Raw genomic sequence first — 24,697 nt, 5'->3', positions numbered from 1 at the left:
CTTGGACCATCAACACATTTATACTGTTAACTCTCTTCCTCACATCTCTGATTCCATCCAAATTTAATATAGAAACTTTGAAGTGGATCATTACCAAAGATGGAAGGATTAGCACCAAAAGAAAAGACAGACACTTATCATTAGATAAGTGTCTGTCTTTTCTTCACTCAAACTCACCATCATTGCTAAATGCTTGCTCAAGTTTTCCAATAAATCTTTTAAACTTCTTGGTCACTATAACCCACTTTTTTTATAATTCATGTGAGGCAATTTTCCTGAAACAGTTATCTCACCAACAATTCATCCCTGATGAATGGAGGTATATTTGCCACTGTGATTTTTTTTGTTTGTTTTTGCAGAAATACTCAACAGAGAAACAGTCAACAATACATCATTCACAGCAATGCCCTTTGTTTGCCTTTTCCACGCTGTCAACAAAAAGGACCACAGCGCTGTTCATCTGAGCAGCAGATTTAATGCTACAACCTACAACTCCTCCCACCGCCAGACTGCACTCCTCCACAGTAGGTGTGAGACTACTGGGTATGATCTGCCTCATACTTTGGTAAAATCCATTCCCAGCATTTTGCACCAAAAGGCAAAATTTTGGTTGTCACACACAGAAATGTAATCAATTAATGTAACTCCACAAAACACAATAATCTAAGGATAATACCCAGGAAAAAAACCATTAGAGGTAAAAAAGCAAAGATAGAAATTCTCAGTCTCCCAGTCCACACATCATATGCCCCTCCACCAACTCCCAGCATGCAGTGCAAAAGAAACAAAGAGACAAACAGAGAGAGAGAGAACCAAACCAATAAATGACACAACTCCACCCTGCTTCACCCTAGCAGCAGCTAGAGGATTCTATCAATCACAGGATTCCTATCAGTCACACTAGATGATTCACACCTGACTCAAACTTACAACAAGCGACAATATGGAAGATGTTAAACAGAAGCTAAAAAGGGGAGAACAAAGTTTTCTCAAATGGTGGTCTAAAAATGAAAACAGTAAAATCTTAATTAAACTATGTGAGGTTCAATTCTGCCTTAATTAACATTAATCAGTCGGATTGGCTCAGACACAAACTCCGTCAAGTTGGAATTTCAGGCCCGATCTAAATTAGCACAAATTTCACCTCCAGATGCAAACCAGCAGGAAGTTGTGCTGCTGTGTTCAGACCAGAGCAGGTGAGTCGGTCATAAATTAAGTGAAATCATTTAATTTCACTGTTTGTATGCTGTTATTTTTGCAACGATCAATGTTTTTTGACACTGCGGAGAAAACATTAGATGTGACCTACATTCTCTGTTCAATTTGAATATTAATTAAAATGAACAGATTGTTGATTGTATGTTGCATGACTATGTTTTTGTGTGTTTCGTGATTTAAAGCACTTTGAAATGCCTTGTTGCTGAAATATAAAATTTGATTGATTGATTAAACTTCATAAAAATTAAATGCAGCTGAATAGCCTATGTAGACAGCGTTTAAAAATTGACAGACAAAAATACAATATGACGGAATTTTTCTGCCGCCGTCAGTCAAAATGACAGACAACAAAAAAAGTACAGCATGACCTCTGCTTCAAGCTACATTTTTTAATTTCGCCTAAATATAAAAGGTGATTTTTAATTTTTAAAGTTTATACTCTTAACTTTTTCGCAATTTTGAGAGCTACCCCCTTATTTCATTTAAGCTACTATCACCTAATTTTAAAAATAATTTTAAAATTAAATTTCCCATGGGTGTGAATAATTTTCACGTAGATGAGTAAGATGTTTGACATTTATTAGATATCGAGTCTTAAATGAAGTTGGCTAAATTGAGTCAACAATGAATATCCCAGAACAATTTTCTGGTTTTGTCAGAGAGCATTTTACCCCACTAACAAAAGAGGCTAGATTTGCTACATTCTATTGATGCCTAACAGACAGTAGAGGTGAGTAAACATTATCTTCGCTAACTAAACTGCTCTGGAGAGATTAAAATTAAAATATACCAGCAGTGAAAGGTGGGGAACAAAAACGTAAAAACCCTCTTTTTGTAGTTGTATTTAAAAGTGCAGGTATGAGAAGTATATTCCAGTTATTGGAATTTTACAAAACAGTAAACTCCAAATGACAGATATGACTGATTAGTTCACTAGGAAGCCTCATCAGTAATCTGCCTGCCAGTCAAATGTGACCTTTTAGAAGAAGCTTAATGAATTAACAGGTTCCCAGGAATATCTAATACCAGCTTTTCATTCCATCAGTCGAATGTTGAGGGAATTCAGGTCGACTTGTCCTACTGCATTTGAACATGTGAAGTGTGAAAATATTTTGATGAGTTGCTTCATATAGATCAGGGAAAACAGAAGCCAATGCTGACTATCAAACCTGGTCATGCAGTACAGAAATGCAGAGATGGAAACAGAACCAGCAGAAAGATAGGCCGTTGTAAAACATAGGAGCAAACTGTGTATAAGGAATTACCTCCATCTTTACCCAGATGCCTTCGTTCTGATCCTGGATGTCGTCCAGCAGTTTTTTCATCAGAGAAGCACATCCACGCCCATCCACCAGGGGCACAGACAGCTGGGGGGAGCCATCCACTGACCTCCTGCTCTGCTCCTCTCCTGACTTAAGGTCACTCAAGGGCCCTGATTCTATGCTGTCTTCCAATGATGGAGCAACGTCACTGGAGGAGGAGCTGAAGCATCTCACTGAGGTTTGTCTATGAGGATGCTGATGAAGAGTCCACAGGAACATGTCACTTCACCACCAAATGATTTGCTTTTTGATACTTCTTAACACAAAATATGTTGTCATACCAGTGACAGCAGGGGAGATGGACCACAATCCCCGCTCCCCACTATGTTTCTCATGTTGACTCCACTTTCTCCGGTGTCCCAGTCTACGTTAAGCTCTGACAGCTCCCAGTCATCCACATTCTGCACATCTCTCTGGTTCTGCTGTGAACAAGTTCAACAAAAACATCAGAAACCAATTTCAACACATTGGGTATGGTTATGGTCAATGAGCCACAGCTCTGTACTGACCAGGGCGCTGGACTGTATCAGACTTTCTAGTTTCACAGCCAGCATCTCAGTTTCATGGAGCTGAGCAGGGAGAGCCAGGAACTCGTCTGACCCATACCAGTGCTCTCTGGACTGGATCCTTTCTGATGGAACTTGGGATCCCTTCTGCACAAGAAAGGAGCATCAGCATTTCACCCTCTTTCTTCACATGTACAGTAATTCACTCCAAGGACCAGTCAACAAAGAAAAAAGTAAGAAGGGTGCATAAGATGATCATGAAGAGCTTCATGAATGTTTATGACAATTGTCATGAAGAGTCATTTGGTAAATAATGACACTTTTAATGCAAAGTTGACAATTTTAATGCACTTTCAATACAAGTTTTAATTCAAAAATGTCATCATTCACTGAATGAAAAGTTTCAATAAAAGTGCATGCTTTCAGTGCACTTTTATTGCAAATTTGCTTTTAAAATTTCATTATTTACCAATTGACACCTCATGACAACAGTCATAAACATTCATGAAAACTTCATCTTCATGACAGGTGTTATGTCATTCTTATGCACACCCCATCAAATAAAGTGTTACCAAAATGACTTATAATCAAGTACTTAGTAATGAACAAGATAATCTCAATGTGTTTATTTCAACACCAACAAACTTTGTTTTCTTTATGTATTTTTCAGAAAATATTTACAGAACTATCCAGCACTTATTTTATTGGTTTTAAACACACAAGGAGGAAAATGCCACTTCAAGTCCTTTAAGAAAGAAAATGCTCACATGAAGAACAGATGATGCAAAAAAAATAATCTGTTAAATGTATTAATTAAGAAGTATTAGTATGAGTGTTTGTCAAACAATGTTTTTGCTTGAGATGGGAAAAATTTACTTGAACATGAAATGGTGTCAAAAGGTGCATGCCTTTTGTACAGTAAAAAAAAATAGTCATTTTAAGGCTGCTTTGGAAAAAAATCCACAAGTAAAACCTATAAATAGTTTTAGAAGCATCATGAAAGTAAAAACTGAATAGCATCTGCAAAATCCTGGCTCCTGCAAAGAAATAGTCACCTTGTGCCCCTGCCGGTTCACTGTCCACCCTGCATTCCTGCTTCCACCTCGCTGAGCATCAGATTCCTCTCCAGATGCCTCCAAGTCTGAGGACATAAGCTGCTCTGAAATGGGGGAGGGCAGGGAGGAGTCCGAGTCACCCATACTGACTGCATATGTCCTCTTCTGCCTCCTTTCTGTTGGGGTGGATATTTCATCCAGAGACATCAGGTGGCAGACAGACAGGCTGTCATTGGCGCCAGAACTTCCCTCAGGTTTTCTATGTGTTGAGCTCACATGGTGCTTTTTGAGGTTGTGCTCAATTGTTCTCTGTAATCAAAATCTTTAGTTAGAGATGACAACTTTTGCTTAACATACTTTTAAAAAGTGGAAGCAATAGTCAGTCGTTTTCAAAAAGCAATTTTCCAAAGTGCAGCTGGGAAGAGAAACGTTTGTTAAGCCTTTTATCAAAACACTTGCAATGGATTTGATTCATTGTTTCTATTTTCACATTGAAAATAAAATTTGATGTTATCCAAAGTTAGAAAGTTGACCAAAATTTAATAGTAGAAAAAAAAAAGTTTCTATTTTCTGTGCAAGGGGAAATACATGTATTTGTTCTCTATTTTGAAATGTCCAAAGAACCATAATCTGTCCACCAAGACAGGAAACCTGGGTTTGATGATGATGATGATAATAATAATAATAATAATAATAATAATAATAATAATAATAATAATAAAATTATGTCAGAACAAAACTTCCCAGCTATTAGGACATTTTTTTCTTTTCTTGGTCATTCATAAAAGTTTTCATTTTAAATGTCGTCAATCAAATACTTAAACACAAACCACCGACATATGATTATGATCAGCTTAATTTCTGCCCCTGGCAAAAAGTGCAGTAACTGCCCTACAAAGATGTTGAGTTATTTTAAAAATAATTAATGAAACTGTTAAAAGCTCACTAGGGGGTTAAAAAGTGTAAACCTGATTTATGCAAGGAAATAATTTAAATCCATGTGTTAATTCATACATCTCATGGGTGTTTGATTATAAATGCAATATTCAACCAAGCCCTGTTCTGGACCAAAACATCATCAGAGGAAAATGCTTTAATTTGAATCTCATTCAGTAAAATAAATATTTGAACCATTACAATATGTTGGATTGGTTATGTGGCCAAGTGTCAGTCACAGATGGATTATGTATGTAAAGCCTTTCAATATCTGCATTCCAAATGTTTCATCATCATGAGTAAAACCAAAGTGCTACCCAAAGACGTCAGGGACATGATAGTAAGTCTGGACACGGTTGGAATGGGCTGCTACAGTCAGCAACAAGCTTCGCGAGAGTGATTGAGGTTATCATCACACAATCTAAATATATAGTCAGTGACTGATCAGGAGCTCCATGCAAGATGGAAACAATGGAGTAAAAATGATGATCAAAAGAAGAGAATCATGTGAATAATCTAAAAGCAGCTGAGATCACATTCAACAATAACACCACTGGTAGCACACGTCATTGAGAAGCTGCAGAGCGCATCTATTCAGTTCTGTGTTAAGTTTGCAAGTCAACAGGTAGAAAAAAATCAGAGACAACTTTGGAGCTATCAGCTTGTGATAGGATGACATTATAGTCAAGCTTCTGGGTGTAGCCCCAACTTGACGTGTTTGAAGATACAGAAATGATAAGGTAGATTTGTTTCCCATCATTCCATGTTCCTTTATCATAAAACACTGGTGTCATAAACCTGCAAATCCCATCTGAGTGGTCTATTACTGAGAAATCACAAGTAGGGATACCCCATTCAGCTGTGATCCTTATCCACCACACCGAACGATCACAACCTCAACCAACGACTGACCTAAAGCCATGGGTTGGTTAGCATAATGAATCCAATTCAAATTCATTTATGGGACTGTGTATCTGATAAAGGGGCATCAGATACTGGTGGCAGTTGTTACCGCCACATTAAAAACACAAATGGACATTAAAATTAGAGAGGGTTTTTTTCCCCATCAATTAAAAGTAGGTTTGGTAAAGAGATTTTATTACAATAATGTGTTTTCCCATTTAGCGAAGAGCATTCAAACATTTCATTTTTTACAAAAAGAACATTACCTCAGTGACTAGGCTAGCAGTGAAGAGTTCAATCTATTTTAAAAGTGTAAGTGATGAGGCTGCGTCCTACAAACTGAATAAAAATGTTGGAACCTGTAACTGATTGAGGCTGATTGTCGTTTCAATTTGTGAAATTGTGAAGCTTTGAGAAATTCAGTTTGTCATAAAACCATAGAATCTTTAACATAATATTTCCTACGATATTTTTCTGTTCATGACTAGTTATTTTTTCCCCTCAACATTGAACCATGTATGAACAATTAACAATTAATTGTTCATACAAATTTTGTATCCGATCTGTAATGTTTTTTTATTGTTCCAAAGTAAAACAACTGATTTAGCACCTTGCAGGAGTAATGCTTTTTGTTAGGGATTATGTGTGTTTGTACAGTAGCTCAATACTGTCAACAATCATTGAAACAGATAGCATCCCCCCGACACACACACACACACACACACAAGAATGGAATGACAAAATAAATAAATCTGATTTATTCTGATTTTGCTGTTAATCCTAGCTTAACAAAATGCTAATAAAATAAGAACAAAATGAAAAAGGTATAGAAATTAGCTCAAACCTGAAGACTCTCGCTGGATTGTGGAAGGTTCCTCAGATCAACCGAGTCCAGTTCTAGCCAGAACTTGGATCTGTCTGGAGGATTCACAAGAGAGGGGGTGCTCTGACTCAGCTCAGCCTTATGCTGCAGCTCAGACTGCTGCCTGGCCTTCCTAAAACTGCCTCTTGATTTGGTTCCTTTGTTTGAGAATAAGGCTGCTCTCTTGGGAAGGGATGGCTGTGTGGGGGAAGATTCAGTGCTGTGACTTACAGCCTGTAGCGGGCGTTTGGAGCTTTCACTGTATTTGGGCATGTCACTTTGATTTGTGGGTGTTTCAGGTGTAGAATGGCTGTGGTTGTCTACGTCTATGGGCAGAGACAGCCGAGTTAAACTCTTGTGCAGTTCAAGATTTGAGTTTGTGGTGTGAATGATATCCTGGGAGGTGTCCTCCACTGTGGAGTCTGTCTCCCGGTCCTCAGGATGGTCACTGGGACTGTAGTCGCTCAGCTCAAAGGCAGTGATGCCACAGTCCAGGGAGAAGTAGTCCTGGCTGCAGCGGATCGTCAGCTGACCACAGTCGTCCACCTCTGTGAGAGCATCCAGACGGGTCTGAATACAAATAATTCAATATTCAAGTTACAGACTGTCAGTACCCAAGCCAAGTGAAATAAATTACCACAATGTTTTTAGACATATCTGATAATGGTTGAAGGAATCCTTCCTTCGACTGCATTTTAATTCCAAGTGTAGAAATTTAACTTCATCTGAAACCAACCTGGTGCTGGTCCTGGCTGAATGCCTGCAGGATGTCCGTCTGCCGGGTGTAATTTCCGTTAGGGTCCTGTAAACCCTGTAGCAGACGCTCTTTCAGAACCAGAACCGAGACTCTCAGCTGGTGCCACAGCAGCTGCACTGTCCTGGAAAAACACAAAAACATGAACAGTGCTTTTGATTAAGCCTACTTAAATGTTAATATACATTGCAGAATTTATACCTTGCTAAAATAATTTTCTTGTGAAAACTCACCTAATGTCTACAATGATGTTTACAGAGTAGGACAGCAGCTTCAGGGAGAACTCCGTCTCCAGTAAAGCATGAATCTGCTCCACATGGTCAGAGATGTCCTCACAGATGTCCTAAAGTCAGATACATACATTCAAAAGTGAGCAGAATGTCACAAAGCAAATATACACTCATCAGCCATAACACATTGTGTGTGTGCAAGTGTGTAATAGAAAAACATCTGCAGAGCAATACCACTGAAAAAGCAGAAGACATGGGAGGGAAGTTTGACACCAAGGATCCACTTTTAACAGTGAGTCAGTTTCATGTGGGACTGACTCCACATGAAGTGGCAACATCAAGAACATTACAGTTTTTCTGTCGCTTTGGTACATTTTTCAAATCAGAAATGAGCAAGGTGCAACTGCTTTTGCACATCATCCAAGTGATTATGTACAATTCCCTTCTGTTTCCTACATTATGAATTGCTTATGTCATGTTGATCAAAATATACCATATGGGTCTCCACCCACACATGCAAAATGCCTGAACAAGTTGTCAAAATATGCCAAACATATATCTATAAATTTCAAAATGGAAGAAGAGTCAGAAGAGGTTGAGGACATAATGTCAGTTTCCATCATACCAACATGATCAGGTAATGGTTTATGACCCACAGCAGGATTCTGATGGAGTTCCTCTCACTCTGCTCCTCATTCTTTAACCCCGCTGAGGAATTTTTCTCAACATGGACATGGACAGTATATGACCACATACACAGATGGCTGCGTGTGATGACATCACAGTGACTGCCTAAAGTTTTATTTTAAAGTTTTAAACATTTATTCAAATTTGAAGCACTTACTCAACCGATAACAGGGTCACCACAGGATTTAGCATTTTTTTTGTGAGCTCAAAAATATTTGATATCACTGCCCCCATTTATGATTTATGAATGCTGAGAGGAAATTCAGAGGATCTTTGACTTTGTCACTTATGATGGAAACTTGTAATGGGCCATCATACTAAATTGCACTTTTCTGGACCCTCAAAGACGCTTTACAATAAAATCAGTCAATCCCATTCTCACACACATTCACACACTGATCAAGATACTGGATGGTAGCCACAGCTGCCCTGGGACAGTCTGTCATGCACCGCTCCCATCGGCCCTCTGACCACCAGCAGCAGTCAAGCGTGAAGTGTCTTGCCCAAGGACAGAAGGAAGACAGAATAATTATGTACATTTTCAAACTCCTACCACCATCATCACCATCACTCCACTGGCTGTATCTCACAATGCAATGTTAATCCCTGAACATTGCATTCGAAGATTAAATACTACAAGCATGCATTGTGGTCACATAAGTCCCAGGTAAAACTGAGTGAATTTGTCATTTGGTTTTGTCTCCAAATGATCCCCTAACCATGGAATTGTCCACATTTCTTTTCTAATCAATATTTTAGAATTTCTACTTTGAAAGTGTGCTCCTCTTCTGAAGCTCCTTCTTAATGATGTTCTTCCAAAGTTTCTTCCCTCAACTTCTTTTTCTAGCAACTGTTCAAGAGACCAGCAACGATTCTAATGACATTATCTTGCATTAGTGGAAACTTCTGGAGATTTGTGAAAGTGCACAACACATGGCAACGGTAACCAGAAATGCAAAGCTGAATTATCACACCAGCAGAATTTCTTTGTGGCCAGAGTTTAAAATGAGTGTTACTTGGATTCTGATGTGGTGCAGAATAAGCTGCTTTAATAACAAATGATCAAAGAGCATAAATATTATTCCAAGATTTTCCTGTTATGTAACAGCCTAACTTAGAATGGCAGAGAAATTATTTTTTCTTGATCTTTAACAGCAAAAATCAATCTGCTCCTGAACCAGTTAGGGAACCAGATTGAATTACCATGGAAACAGGCCTAGATAACAAGTAATCTGCAGCTGAACTGAGCTCAGTAAACCACTAATCCTGCTTAAAGTGCAGCTCCCACATCTCCCTGATTTTTACATACACTAAGTGGTCATCAGGCTCACTAGTGGCTTATATTTTTTGTTTTTTTCCCATCTGTGCTGCAGATCCTGGGGAAACCTCTGCCTTGTGAATGGCTCCCAAACATGCTAACCTCCACCAGGACAAAGATCCTCTCAACCTCCAGACTGGATCACATCCCCTGCCTGCCTGACCTCCTCTACTCTCTCTGGAAATTAAACAAGGAAACACTGCACCATCTCCATACTGCTCTCTGCTGACTTCAGCCACAGCCAGATTCAACATACCCTCAGCAATCCCTCTCCTGCTGCCTTTCTGTTTGCCATATAAACATATTAACAGGCTCTTCTTTGTAATAATTGCTACAGTAACTGAAAACTTAACAGGATGGAAGTAAGAAACATTCCTATTTGTGAAAAAAAAAGACAGAAATTTTGTTCCACTCAAACTTTACTGTGTGCAGTTCTAAAACCAGCCCATTTTTCTATTGTGCCACCTATGAGAAAGCAGGTGACTTGGCACTGAACCCCCGGGTGATCCTCTGCTTCTATCTTTGGCTGCTGTTGCATGTTGCTCCATGGTGACCTCCATGAACAAGATAACACTTCTTGTTCTGCCGCTTCCTGAATTATAACAGGCACCTAGCCAGTCAGAATGTAGGTCAGATACTCTGCCGGCCTGTCTCATGCTACGTTGGCTAATACTCTGACCTACTGAGAACTGTCCTGTGCACATTACACTATGCACTAGAGCAGGAAAGTTGTAGTGTGTTTTGCAGCAACCTGAAGAGTGAAATAAACTTCAGTGGAGTTTGAAAACAAAATATTTGTTAATGTCTGGTTGAAACATGTGTGTGCCCAATTGATGTCATTTTCTTTTTGGGAGGGATTTTATTGTAATCTTCAGGGGGCGTGGCAGAAAATATTAAGGAACCACTGCTGTAGGTGAAGAATCTGCAGTGAAATGTCGCTGGAATTGCAGAAAACGGTTCACTGCAATTTGCAGTGACATGTCGCTGGAATTTGCAGTGAAATGTTACTGGAATTTGCAGTGAAATGTCACTGGAATTTGCAGTGATATGTCCAGAAAATTTTCACTGCAAATTCCAGTGAATTTTCACTGCAAATTCCAGCGAACTTTTTTCTGCAATTCCAATGACATTTTCACTGCAATTTCCGAGACATTTTCACTGCAAATTCCAGTGAAGTTACACGGCACGCCTCTGACTTGTTTTGCAAGTGGATGAATGAAGAAAAATAAAAAGAGTTAAACAAAAGTGCTTCACTGTAAAGATGATTTGTAGCGTGTTTTGTTGCAACCTGAAGTGTGAAATACACTTCAGTGGAGTTTGAAAACAACCAATGTTCAACCAGACATAGGTTTACATCTGGTTGAACGATGTGTGTCCCCAGTTGATTTATTTATTTATTTTTTTTTGGGGGGGGGGTTTATTGTAATCCATGGGGGCCCAGAAAAAAAAGTTGTTGCCACGTGGTGGGTAGTAACTACTTAAATGTACTCAGTTACATTTACCTGAGTTTGGAAAAAAAATACTCTTAAGAGTACTTTTAACTTTTACCCGAGAACATTATTATGAGCTTGATCTGTAGAATCAAGAGATCACATCAATAGCACCTGTCTAGCAACATGAAGTATGTTAAAATCATGACCTTACCCAAAGAAATTGAAGAACAGGTGAGAAACCAGGTCAGACATTTCTGAAAGCGTTACAAAGCCATCTCTAAGGCTTGGGGCTCCAATGAACTACAGTGAGAGCTGTTATCTACAGAGGAAACATGGAACAGAGCTGAACCTTCCCAGGAGGTTCTTGTGGTTCCCTCCTTAAACAAAACAACCCACTCACCTTGAACCCCTCGCTGCCCTTTTCCCCCCACCTGATTGTGTATTCGATGGTCTGATGCATAGAATTGAGTCAAAAGAAAAGAACTGGAAAATATGTAAGGGAAGAATTCAGTCTAAGCTTTAGTCCAATAGAACATTTTACCCCAGGACAGCTAGTAAATGTTTGCTTACAATGAAACACTGTTTGTAGAGATTTCATAATTAAAACAAATAAAATGCAATTCTCACAGTAAATAGAAATTTATATGTATAAAGTACAATAAGGAGGATTTAAGCGGGAGCAAGGAAAAGAAAACATGTCCAGGCCATGATACATACATATCATTAATACAAAATCTCAGTAAGGTTGCATGGAATATTCTCTCATGCACTATTATAACATATCAGACACTCTAATTTATCAGAGACTCTGGTTGGCAGAGTACGCACACACACACACACACACACACACGCACACACACACACTCAGTTTTGACATCAAAGCTCTATTATGTCAGTCTAAAACTGGTGAAAATGTCAGTGGGGTCTTTCAGATGTTTGAATAATTTACACAAACTTTTAAATACTAATAATGACACACACACACGCCAACACACACAAGAGCATTCAACAGAAAGTCTGGCAAACGGAATCAACACAAATCCATTAATAAAGTCTATCATCCAATCTGAATAATTTAAAACTTAGAAGATCTTGTTTGTTTAATGTTTGTGTAAATACATTTATATCATCATTTAAAGTGCACACATACAGGGTAAATCAATGATGATCTAATATCGCTGTATATTTCAAGTCTTTGGGGTAAACAGGTATTCCAACACTTTGTTCTGGTGTTGGAATACTGGTTAGGTTTAATCTTCTCTTAAACCTTATCGTGAAGCTTACATTTTCTAAAAGAGTTTCAGTTTCTCTGTTTCACCTACCACATTACTATTATTGTTTGTTCAACTCCTCTTCCCCCCAAAAATATTGAACACTAGAACTGATCAACTGTTGCTATGAACTCTGCAAACTCTTTTCTAGATTGTAAGAAAATTACCACTTTCATAGGCAACTGAAAGCAGGTTCATGAAAACCAATAACCAAATAAAGTGAGAACCATGTTAAAACAAAGAAGAAGAAAATTAACAACTTTTTGTTGACTGAATTAAGAACAAAATCCTGTATACAGGTTGGCTTACAAAATCAAAAAGGCAATCGGGGATTCTTCTCCTCCGTTTGTCCTTTGTCTGCGATTATACTTTAATGTTCAGTCTGAGACATTACAAAGTAGTGCAGGTCAAAATGTTTTTGGTAAGTATGCAGATGTTTCTTCTCTTCTTATCATAAGTACAAGATGAATATCTGTCTTTTGGTTGATATATTACAGTGCTGCAGTTTTGCATGCCTCCTATCTCAGAGCTGCTATGTGTGGATCATCAAGGTACATTAAAAAGAGAGAGCTAACAACGATCAAACACATAGTCGCAATACACACTTAATGGAGCAATAACACACATTTTTTACTCTCCAGTCACGTACATTCAAGATATGAACTGTCAATCAGAAGCTCATACATCCAGCAGCATTTCTAATTGCCCAAAATCAATCTAAAACAAGTAGACTTTTCCTTCAGGTCCAATCGTTGCTCAGCTTCATCACCACCAACATCAAGGGCTTCTTACTAGTCGTGTTCAAACTGCTCATGACAGCTTGGCCTCATCCATACCCATTCGATCTAATAACCTTCAACTCCTTCACTACAGCCCATCAACGCAATGTATTTCACCTTGGAGATCAAAAACCATGTGTTCCCTCCTTCCCTGGAGTATTCAAATTAAACAGCTTCAAAGACAACCAAGACCCGCTGTTGTGATACAAAGACTTGTTACAGTTATTTCTTTAAAGGGACAGCTTGAGTGATAACACTGAAAACTCTAAAACGTATTATAAGGTTGTATCCACAGCAATCCTACAATTCATTTCCATGACTCTAATTTAAACATATAAGATGAAATACCAGCTGAGAACTATATCTCATCTCTTCAAGTCATAAATCGGAATCCTTACACACAAAAAGTATGGAAAGTCCCTTCCTGATGGGCTCAGTGCAGAATCAATAAGAACATTTTTAAGTTGCACCTGGTTTTTCTGCTTTCTCATGTTGGCACAGTCTGTTGGTTTCAAGACCTGCTTTTCTGTGACAGTTTCCTTTTGTGCTCAAGCATTTTGACCGTGTACATGTATATACCAGAAAACACAATCTTTTCCTTTTCTCATCAAAAGAAGCTATTCTCTGATTCCCTCACACACTTGCAGTGTACCACCAAAAGTCAGCCTCTTTAATAAAAAGTGAATTTCATAAGGCATTGAGGGTCACTTTGGATTAACAGATCATTTCTATTCATGTAAAAATTATGAGTAAGATACCATTTCTTCAAATTTAAAAGCTTGCCTAAAGTAAGACTGCTATGCTTTTAAAATTATGACAAAGTCGTGTTTTGTAAGATTCTGATACACTTTCAATGGTGGTATTTCTGGATGCCTTTTAAAGTAACACCTTAAACTAGTGGTGCCCAAAGTGGGTCCTCGAGGCCCTTCATGTTTTAGTTCTCTCTCTGATTTAACATACCTGGATCAAATGATGGCTCATTAGAGGCATAAGAAGAACACTGACCTGTTGAAAAGGTTGTTACAACCCTTAGAGAGAACTAAAACATGCAGGATGCTGGCCCTCGAGGACCTACTTTGGGCACCACTGCCTTAAACACACTGCTGCGTTTAGGCCAACATGCAAAAACCAAAAATCAATAAACAGAATTAATTGATGTTTAGTTCATCTTTGCGTACAGCTTCCAGATCAAACAGGAAGAAAAATATTATATATAACTTTATAAACTAGTTAAGAAAAGTGTCTATTAAATTACAACTCAAAATAATAGTTTTCATAAAAATATTTGTTGAAGCTTGTCTGAGTGGGTCGTTAGTTATGTTCAAAGAAACAAGTCTGGTTCTGTCATGAACTGAATTGCCATTAAGGGAGGACAAAGCCATTCCTCCAAAAACATACTGAAAGGAAGATAACAGTTTGCAAATGCACTCAGGGACAAATAATGTTCTTTGGTTTAACTAAAACTGAAGTGTTCAGTCATCCATCCATCCATCCATCTTCTTCCGCTTATCCGGGGTCGGGTCGCGGGGGTAGCAGCTCAGAAGGGAAGCCCAGACTTCCCTCTCCCCAGGCACTTCTTCCAGCTCCTCCGGAGGAATCCCAAGGCGTTCCCAGGCCAGCCGAGAGGCATAGTCCCTCCAGCATGTCCTGAGTCTTCTCCTCCTGGTGGGACGTGCCTGGAACACCTCACCAGGGAGGTGTCCAGGAGGCATCCTGACCAGATGCATGAGCCACCTCAACTGGCCCCTCTCGATGTGAAGGAGCAGCGGCTCTACTCTGAGTCCCTCCCGGATGACTGAGCTTCTCACCCTATCTCTAAGGGAGAGCTCAGACATCCTACGGAGAAAACCCATTTCGGCCGCTTGTATCCGTGATCTCGTTCATGACCCAAAGCTCATGACCATAGATGAGGGTGGGAACGTAGTTCGACCGGTAAATCGAGAGCTTTGCTTTTTGGCTCAGCTCTCTCTTCACCACGACGGACCGGTACAGCACGCGCTTGACGGCAGACGCTGCACTAATCTGCCTGTCGATTTCCCGCTCCCTTCTTCCCCCATTCGTGAACAAGATCCCGAGATACTTGAACTCCTCCACTTGGGGCAAGACACCCCCCCCGACCCGGAGAAGGCACTCTGTTCATTTTTTTTTTTTTGTTAGGATCTGAGGTTGTTTTTTAAGTTTTTCTGGGTTTACACATTTTGAGTTTTGATCGTTTCTTTTACTTTAGATCTTCTGTTAGATCAGACTTGGTTCTGCTTTACTATTAATCAAACTGCTTTTAATTATTTTAGTTAGATTTTTGTTTATTTACTTCATGTGTTCAGTTCTTCTTTGTTTTGGTTAGGTTAATGGTTTCCCAGCTCCCTTGTTTGGGTTTTATTCACCTAAACACAATAAAAAATAAAATTGTATCTACAATTTTATTTTTTATTTTAGTTGGGGGGGTTATTGCTTTTTTTTACAAACACATCATGAACATTTAAAAATAGCAAAAACCCAATACAGCATTCATAAACCTCTCATCCAGCCATGCAACCAAATCCCTGAAAATCTTTATCCCACTCTTTTTCTATTTTTTTATTTTATTTTACCTTTTCACTAGGTAAAAGTGATTTTTCAATCCAGTTTTAAGAATATTCCATTTCTTACCTTTTATCGCCCCTTGATATTTTCAGATCACTCATTTTAATACCGTAAAAGAGAAAAAAAATCTAAATCCTTTTTCAAAAGAGAAGAAAAGAGCACTAAAAACTCTGCTGCTACTGTATAAGAAATAACACACCAGTAGGGTGTGTGACATGTGTGTAGGGGGCTGGAAGTGTTTGTGACCTAGTTCCTCCTTCTTGGTGTTGAGAAGAGGAGGCAACAGTTGGATGGTTTATTTTAGGACGAGTCTAACCCACGCCTCACACACACACCCACACACACACACTCAATTTATTGCAATGCATAAATGAAGAAGCAATGTACCAGACCAAAGACTATGGCTGACGGAAAAGTTCCTTTTTCATATACATGTAAGCACTAGTGGGGCTTTTTCAACAGTAGGTGTATAGAGAGAGAGAGAAAGAGAGAGAGAGACAGAAGGGGGAAGAATGCAGTAAGTGGTGTGGGGCAGGGAATTGAACCATTGAGAACTAGAGCCTCTGTTTATGGTCCTCCTCTCTACCACTGAACAATGCGGCATCTACATAATCTTCCTCTTCATAAAACCCCAAGAAATGAACTATTCATTTCAAATCTTGAAAGGAATAGTTCTAAATTTGTAGTTGTAATGAAGTCAAGTCACTGCTATCCGCATGACTCCTCTATGAACAGAAGAGACACAAGAGCATTTTGCCTCCTAAGACTTTGGACTCCAAAGACTGAAAATCAACATTTTACTGTTTCCTGAAATGTTTCCTGTCTTTGGTTGAAACATGGCAGCTGCTACAGTGAGAGCTATGAAGGCATGATGGGGCAGATAAGAAGAAAATGAGAAAGCAGTAAGAGTGAAGTCCATTTCCAGGGAACATAATGTGCTTAATCACTAAAATAATGCAGACTGCTTTTAGGCTCGCTTTACGGCAGAATGAGACCAAACCAGTCAGTAATGAACCCTGGGTCCTGGAGCTATCTGGCACATCTCAAAAGAACAGTGGGTTCCACTTTCATGACGCAGCATATGAGAGTACCAGCCAAAGAACTGTTGTTTAGTTTATTATTGTGTTTGAAAAGTATTAGACTCCTAGCCTAGGGATCTGTTTCCTCACCTACTGACAAAGTAAAGGGTGGCGCCCTCAGTGGCAGCAGATTGGGGAGAAACTGACATAGTCTCACTTATGGAAAAAGTGTTGCTTCTCCCCACAATGATCTCAGTTTAACCACCCAGACTTGCTTCAAACTCTTACATGCCACTAAATAAAACGGTTTTGGACATCTAAGCCTCCAAGTGATAGCTTAAAAACCTTACAAAATTGTAAAAGATGCACACCTTGCTGCTGCATGATGACTCTACTCAAAGAGTCACACAGTTACTGCAGTGATACATAACAGAGTAAAGACAGCTGTTACCACAGCATAAGTACAAGGTGTGGAGTGGAAGCAAACACACATACACATGCACACACACTTTACAGGTTGCTTGGGTGAATGTCATGTGAGTTTTGTTTGTTTTGGGGAATTTTTTGTGATCTACACTCGCTTGGAGATGGTTCCCCCAATGTTTTTATGGCATTTCTCTCCTGGACTGACAGCTGAACCTCCCAGACTCAAATAGTCTGAAGACCCTCAGAAATGCCAGATTTAGTTATGACATGCATTTAATATAAACTGTGTACAAGATGACATTAAAATGTTGTTGTAAACATTTAATACAATACAAACCATTAATTAAGGCTAATTAATGGTTTCTTTACTTTACATTTTTATTTATTCTAACATCTAACTTGATATTTTTAATGTTGGTGAACATCTTCAGCTGGCATTCAATTCATTAACTGGTCTTTTGTCTATAACTTCATTTAATAAAGAGCAGTTGTCAAAGTGCATAGTAGTTTTTTGTACAACTACTTTGGATTATAAGGATTTTGATAGTTATAATTGTGCTGTTTGATTTAGTGTTAGATTAATTTTCAGCTTAAATTATTCTTAATTTTAACAATAATATGGTGATTAAAGTGATAATGTGGCCAACTCGTTAGCAATTTTTACAATGTTAAATGTTCATGTTAGTAGATGCGTGGTGTTGAGTAGAAAATCATAGACTTTGTTTACACCAAAGATATCCTCCACAAGCGAATGGGAGGCAAGTGTTTAAAAACATGGCTTCAATGTGTAAAAAATGGTGAGACCTCATTAGAAATACTAGTTATTGTTTTACTCACTGGTTTCACTAAAGAAATGACAGGCCAGGACAAACTGAGGGGGGGAAATGGGGGTGGGCGGGTGCAACCAGGACTAAGGAAGACATTAATCTTTGGTGAAGACAAAAGTCAAATGCTCTATTGAAAGTGTTTTGTAGTTGTAGCTTTTTAAGTCTTACTATTTCACAGAATCCAAGGGAAGTGTTAAGAACAAATAGCAGCCTCTCCCTTGCAGAGCAGCTCCATTCAGCTGTTGGACTCCACCTGTTGTATGACACTAAGAATAGCTCAGAGGAGTCCATACCATTACTTAGACACACACCCAGACACAGAAACAACACACACACAGACAGCAGCTGCATCAGTATAATCATATCCTACAGTCTCTCCGTGGCAAGGTCGGGTTATAGAAAATGCCCTGCAGGCAAACGCATTATAAAAATGACAGAGATACGGAGAGAGGTGGAAGAGAGAGATTGCAAATGATGGAGAGGATAAGAAAGAAACAAAAGCCACAAAAGGGTAGGAAGGACATGATGAAGGAGGAGAGAGATCACCAGGGGCATGAATGTGATTTCAAACAGCCATCTGAAGATGTGTCTGTTCCCATCGCCGGCTCACTCAGTGAGTCTGCTCAACCACAAACCTCCTCACCTAGAGAAGCTCTAAACCCCTACAGCCAGGATGTCACCGGTCAGAAGGGGAGACTGAGTCCTGGCCAGAAACCAGACATTAGCTGTTTGTGGAATTCATAAATGTAGGTAAGCTAAATGTTTTAGAGTAGGAACAAGGAAAACAGATGAGACCTGTTTCACAAGCTATAATAAAACCTTAAGCTAGGATTTCAAACTTAACACATCAGCCATTTAGTTTTACAAAAATAATCAAGCAAAACATTTCAGAAAAGCTTCATATCAAGTCTAGCAGCTAGTCTGGTCAGGGTAGGATGATGATGGTGTTTTCTCAGTGAATCATCTAGTTCAGAAATGACGTTTTACTGTTATCTAACACTTTTGATTAGCTTGTATCCAGTCAGATATTGACTTTACTGGGTTAGTAAGCTACGCATTATAGAACTAGTGTATGTATAGTTAAAACTGAGACAATTTGCCCTAAGTTTCTCCCAAAATCAGTTGTGTTAGGGAAAACTTAAAACAGGGATTTCAGATTTCACGTTTTATTTACACTTTTTGTTTCATAAGTATTTAGCTAAACTGGCCAGATTAGATGATTAGATATTGTTTTAAGACTACACAATCCAGTGATATCCCATGCATCAAAATCATACATAAAAGAAAATTAAAAAGGGTCAAAAACGTGACCAAATGAACTGTTATTTGTTCAAAATGTAAAATGCTGGAAAGTCATGCAATTCACAACAAGAAAAGAATTCGTCACATCATACTCTTATTATGACAGTATAATGCAGTATGTAACATAGAAACGTTTATATATATATATATATATATATATATATATATATATATATATTACTATTTGTTAAAATTGTCACCATGTCATGACAGTGTAGAGTAAGAGACAGATCATCTGAGCTACTACTGCGATCTGGAGAACCCCCCGCCCCCCAAGGTCAAAAACACCCAATTAGAGCCAGGAGGAGGTGCTTGCCGCCGTCAATCATCCTCTTGTACGCACTTTTAAATGTTCTAATGGTGAAGAAACAACGTGCAGTGATGAATGATAGTTGTCCTGTGGACAGATTCCCCCACCTGAGGTGTGAATCTCTGCATCTGGTCCAGAGTCACCCTGGGCCTCTTGGCGACATATCTAATCAGAGCTCTCCTTGTTCTGCTGGACATTTAAGTGCATGGTCTTGTCTTGGTAGGTTTACACTTGTGCCAGACTGTTTCCATTTCCAAATGATATATGAAACAGAGAGATTTTCAAAGCTTGGGAAATATTTTTAGAGCCAAAGACTGCTTTAAACTTCTCATTGGTCTGTCTGTTGTGTTCCTTAGACTTTATGATACTGTTTGCTCTCCTATATCCTGTGAACCTCTGAGGCGTCACAGAGCAGCTGGATATGTTCTGAGATCAGATTACACTCTGGTGCACTCTGTTTAGTAATTAGCAATCAGGCAACTTCAGAAGGCAATTGGTTGCACTCAGAGTACAGGGGGCTGAATACATTTTTCACATCACACTTTTGTTTTAAATCATGTATAATTCTATAATTCACTTTGTGCTCTACATTTTGTAGAGATATCACTATACATTTTGAAAACATTAATGCAGAGAAATTTCTGTGATTCAGCAGACTTAGACAATGAATTCTACAATAAATATTGAATATGTTTTAGGAAGTTGTCTAGAGTTAAGTGAAACATTTGAGTCCACTCAACAAAACAGTTTTCTTTGGAAAACTTAAAAGCGATTAGACTGGTTACATATGACATGCCTTTTATCTCATCGGTATCTCCACAGGAGGTGGGATGCCAGTGCTATTCTCCACCTTGTTGTAATACAGAACTAATACCAGTAGGTGGAGCCATCAACCAGAAAATGAGCCTAAGGCTAACCAAACATCAAGTCAGACAGAAAGTAGACAGTTTCACAGCTAAGTCATTAAATTTTACATGAGCAATTTATGCACTAAAAAGCTGCACACGATCTCAATATATCACTAACACATTATTTTAGAAAAAATGTACATGGTGTTTTGTTTTTGTTTGTTAATTTGCCCAGTATTCTCAATACTACAAGACACAACAGGTTCTATCTCTCTATTGCTGTCTTTATTAACTGTAGAGGCAGCAAAGTGACAGTTCCACAAATAAAGCTTCTAAAACTGGTGAAAAATAACACAAAACACATTAGAACACATATACACACACCCACACACAAACCCACACACACACACACACACACATACACACAATGACCTCAGAACCCAAACAGTAAGCTGTTGTTTTATGCTCTGACACATGCATTATGCAAAAGTTTGGGTTTGTCGCTTCCCTGAACTGCACTGAGCACCAGCACATGAAGTTTACATCCACCCAGCATCTCCATGAATGTCATAATTTCTAGACTTTTGTTATTTGAATTGTTCCTTTTTTCCAGGGTTAAACAATAGCACAAGTTTAAAGACATCAAAAACAAGAATTGGGGGGAAAAAGCCTCAATTATTTTAGATTTTCTCTAATTAGAACAATTTCATTCATTTCTTATTATTCGTATCAACCCAATTTTCAACAAATATTTCAAATATTACAACAGCCCATTCAAATTATTCACAGAATACACAAAATATACAATTATACAAAATAATTGTATATTCTCCATAATAATTAGAATTATACAAAATAAATTGTATAAAGATAATGTACAATATTATCTTTATACAGAAATAGTCAGTTACATCCAATCACAGAGAAAAATTTAAACAAATGTCTAAATTCAAACCTAATTGGTTTTTCTGGAACACATCCTGCTTTTCAGAATAGCTAGACTTTAAGTGGAACTGAAAGGTTATTCAACAAGCTTAATGCAAATATTGCTAATATTTTACATGTTTGAGATGTGTGAGCCAGTGACATATTTATACATAAAGATAAATGATATGCACCATAAAACATTTCTAAAAAAATAAATAAAAAAAACATTCACTTAAAGAAAGTCAAAAACAATGACTGAATTTATTTCTCATAAACTGAAATCTATTTAATTTGTATATAAAAACATTATATAGAATGAGACTCCCAGAATCCAAAGCTGGTTCTGATCAGATTGTGCCATTTCATCCCATTCCACCCCTCTCTCAACTAATGCAGTATGATGCATCTACCAGGAAGTCTCAGTGCTCTCTCTACTTCCCTCTGCTGACCAGCTTTATGGAAATGCTGATTTCATTTTCCAGCAACACTTGGCATCTGCCCAATCACTCAAGTTTATTTGAACAACACATTTCAGCAACAAGGCAGTTCAAAGTACTTTACATCATAAACAGATATGCAAAATCATAAAAGACACCATACAGTCCACAATTGAAAAAAACACTAACAAACATTACATTTTGATAAGAGTGTCATAATCAAAATGTGATGCCATCCCACAGCACAGAGGCATTAACTTTCATTATCGTCAGCTGAACCATTTATTCTGGATGTGACATCATCACGCCTGCTAAACTGTAGATCTTTGCTCATCGTAAGCTGCCATCTACACGATCTGCTTGGTGAATCATCCTTTTCACTGAGTTCAAATGTAAAAAAAAATAATAATGTAATTATTAGATGTCGTTAAATGTTTTCCTTATGAAAAGAGCAAGCAATTAAGTCAAGACATGTTAAGTTTAAGAGGATCCTCCTCACTCACACTTCAAAATAGATCAAAATACATCAGTCACAGTTTCTAAATGTGACTGATGTGTGTCTAACTTCTGGAAAAAATACTTACTTTCTCTATAAAACCTACCAAAAACATTAATTAACTAATATTAATTTATTTGTTTACAAGTATTCTCATAGGTAAAATCTCAGATTTTTACACGTACGTATGAGTTGAAAAACAGGACAAATACAAAACTTACATTTATGCAAATTTATCAACTTAAATTCACAAATCTAGATGTATACACATGCATTTTTAATTGAGAGTAGTCTTATCTCATACATAACTCCTTGTGTTGCCATAGCAACTAAAACAAACAAAAACCTGACACAGGTTGTTTGACATCATCATGTCATCAATGTTCTCATCAATGATGTCATAAAGGTTCAAATGATTATTACTATCATTCCAAATACAAGAATTCTCAGTTTGCTTTACAACTTTGTTGGAGGTACAACACTTTGAGAGAGAGTCGATTTCAAACAGGGATTTTAGAAACCATTTCAACTGCCGTCAAGATGATTTTTTCTATCGGTTGGAGCATTGGATATATTGTCACAAAAGGAATAGAGAAGTTGCTGGGACATCAGATTAAAGATGAAGACATTTCAGCAAAGCCCTCACTTGACAAAAATTCTAAACACTTTGATTCTGACACTGTCACAGAAGAAGATGAAAAACACAGTGGCATTTCAGCGAAGAGCTCAGATGATCTCAAATTTAAGTATTTTGGATTTGACGAATTCGTCGAAGACTGTATAAAACAAAAGGAGGTTTCAGCAGAGACCTCACCTGACAAAAGCTCAAAACCCCTTGATTTTGACATCGTCACCGAAGACGACGTAAAACACAGTGCTAATTCAGAAGAAAGCTCAGCTGAAGACGAACAATTTAAATACTTTGGATTTGATGTTTTTGTTGACAGTTGTGTAAAACACAAGAATGTTTCAGGAGAGAATTCATCTGATGAACAGTCCAAATACTTTGGTTTTAACATTGTGGCCGAAGATGATGCAAAAGACAATGGAATTTCAGGAGAATTGGAAGAGGATTCTCCTGAAATTAAAGTTGAGGAAGTTACCGTCAATACCGATTTGATAGTTAAGACGTCTGGAGACACTGCTGCTTTGGAAAGCGTCTGTCTGCCTGCTAACAAAATGGAGCTGGAATTTGAAGCTAACTCTGGGGATGATTTTGTTGATGTTCCTTATGAACAAATGGATCCAGCAGTGAAAGAAAGTTGTGAAAGCCAGGAAAATCTGATGACTTTTGTAAAAGACTTTGAAAATTCATCAACAGAGGAAGTCTCTTCCGTTTAAATTAATAACCACACAGACCATTTTGACAACGTGGACACTAAAGAGATGGATGCTTCATTTAAGGAAGTTGACTATTTCGACAGCATTTATGCTAAAGACATTCATGCTTCCTCTGAGGACGAGGAAGTTTGTTCTGGAAGCCCAAATGCTGCGAATATGTGGACACATTTCAGAGAAGTGTATGAGTATTCTTTGTCAGAGGACTCATCTTCTGAAGAAGAAATCTCAGAAGATGAAAATCAGAATGACACTAATCATTTAGACTGCATGGATGTAAATATTTTCCCAGCCATGTACTTCTGCAAATTCTCCAACTCCTTTTTCAACTGTTGGATGAATTCCACAATACAAAGTATTATGAATTTGTCTGTTGTCAGAAGGTCAGGACGAATACAGTGTAGGGCGCAAAGTGACAACTGACCAACAACAAAGATAGTGCTTCAGACACATTTTGGAGGAAGTGTGTGGAACATGGCTCACACATGGACATGTGTCCCTGCCTCCATTGTCAAGGAGTTGTGGCCACAAAATCTTCAGTTAATTTTTTTTATGAGGAACTCTAGAATCAACTCGAGGGCATCAGAAGGGAGGGAAGCTGTCCACGGCGCTGAAAGCAGGAACAACGGAGGAGGTCCGGCGGGCAACGTCCACGGCGCTGAAGGCGGAACCCACGGGGAAGGTCTGGAGGACGTCACAGGGGCCGGGCGCCTGAAGGCGGGTCCAGCGGAAGTCGATGGCACCAAGGGTGACGACAAGGAGTCTGGGGGGCCTTGGGAGGAGCACTAGAAGGCTGGGACTCGAGAGGAACTACTAGGGAGCGACGAGGGAACACTGGGAACACTGGGGACGCTAGGAGGCATAGAGGGAACACCAGGAAGCTCAGAGGGAATGCCAGGAAGCTCAGAAG

General features: G+C 38.5%; 1 protein-coding gene across 4 annotated transcripts in view; it reads right to left on the bottom strand.

Moving 5' to 3' along the window:
• The window catches only part of akap6 (A kinase (PRKA) anchor protein 6), a 168,739-nt gene that overhangs the window by 132,735 nt on the left and 11,307 nt on the right, over positions 1 to 24,697 (bottom strand). For 2 of the 4 annotated variants that reach the window (XM_044142656.1, XM_044142659.1), the window contains 7 exons: positions 7,790 to 7,899; positions 7,539 to 7,680; positions 6,785 to 7,372; positions 4,102 to 4,410; positions 3,050 to 3,193; positions 2,822 to 2,962; positions 2,484 to 2,735 (listed from right to left, as the gene is read on the bottom strand). In XM_044142656.1, the coding sequence (XP_043998591.1) occupies positions 2,484 to 2,735; positions 2,822 to 2,962; positions 3,050 to 3,193; positions 4,102 to 4,410; positions 6,785 to 7,372; positions 7,539 to 7,680; positions 7,790 to 7,899 (1,686 nt within the window). The remainder of the gene's footprint in view (positions 1 to 2,483; positions 2,736 to 2,821; positions 2,963 to 3,049; positions 3,194 to 4,101; positions 4,411 to 6,784; positions 7,373 to 7,538; positions 7,681 to 7,789; positions 7,900 to 24,697) is intronic. The other 2 variants (XM_044142658.1, XM_044142660.1) reach the window with 1 other exon arrangement.

The sequence above is a fragment of the Gambusia affinis genome, linkage group LG16 (assembly GCF_019740435.1).
Source record: "Gambusia affinis linkage group LG16, SWU_Gaff_1.0, whole genome shotgun sequence".
In the NCBI taxonomy this organism is placed as follows: Eukaryota; Metazoa; Chordata; class Actinopteri; order Cyprinodontiformes; family Poeciliidae; genus Gambusia; species Gambusia affinis.
The sequence above is the reverse complement of the archived record's forward strand: the minus strand, read 5'-3'. Positions and strand labels throughout refer to the sequence as shown.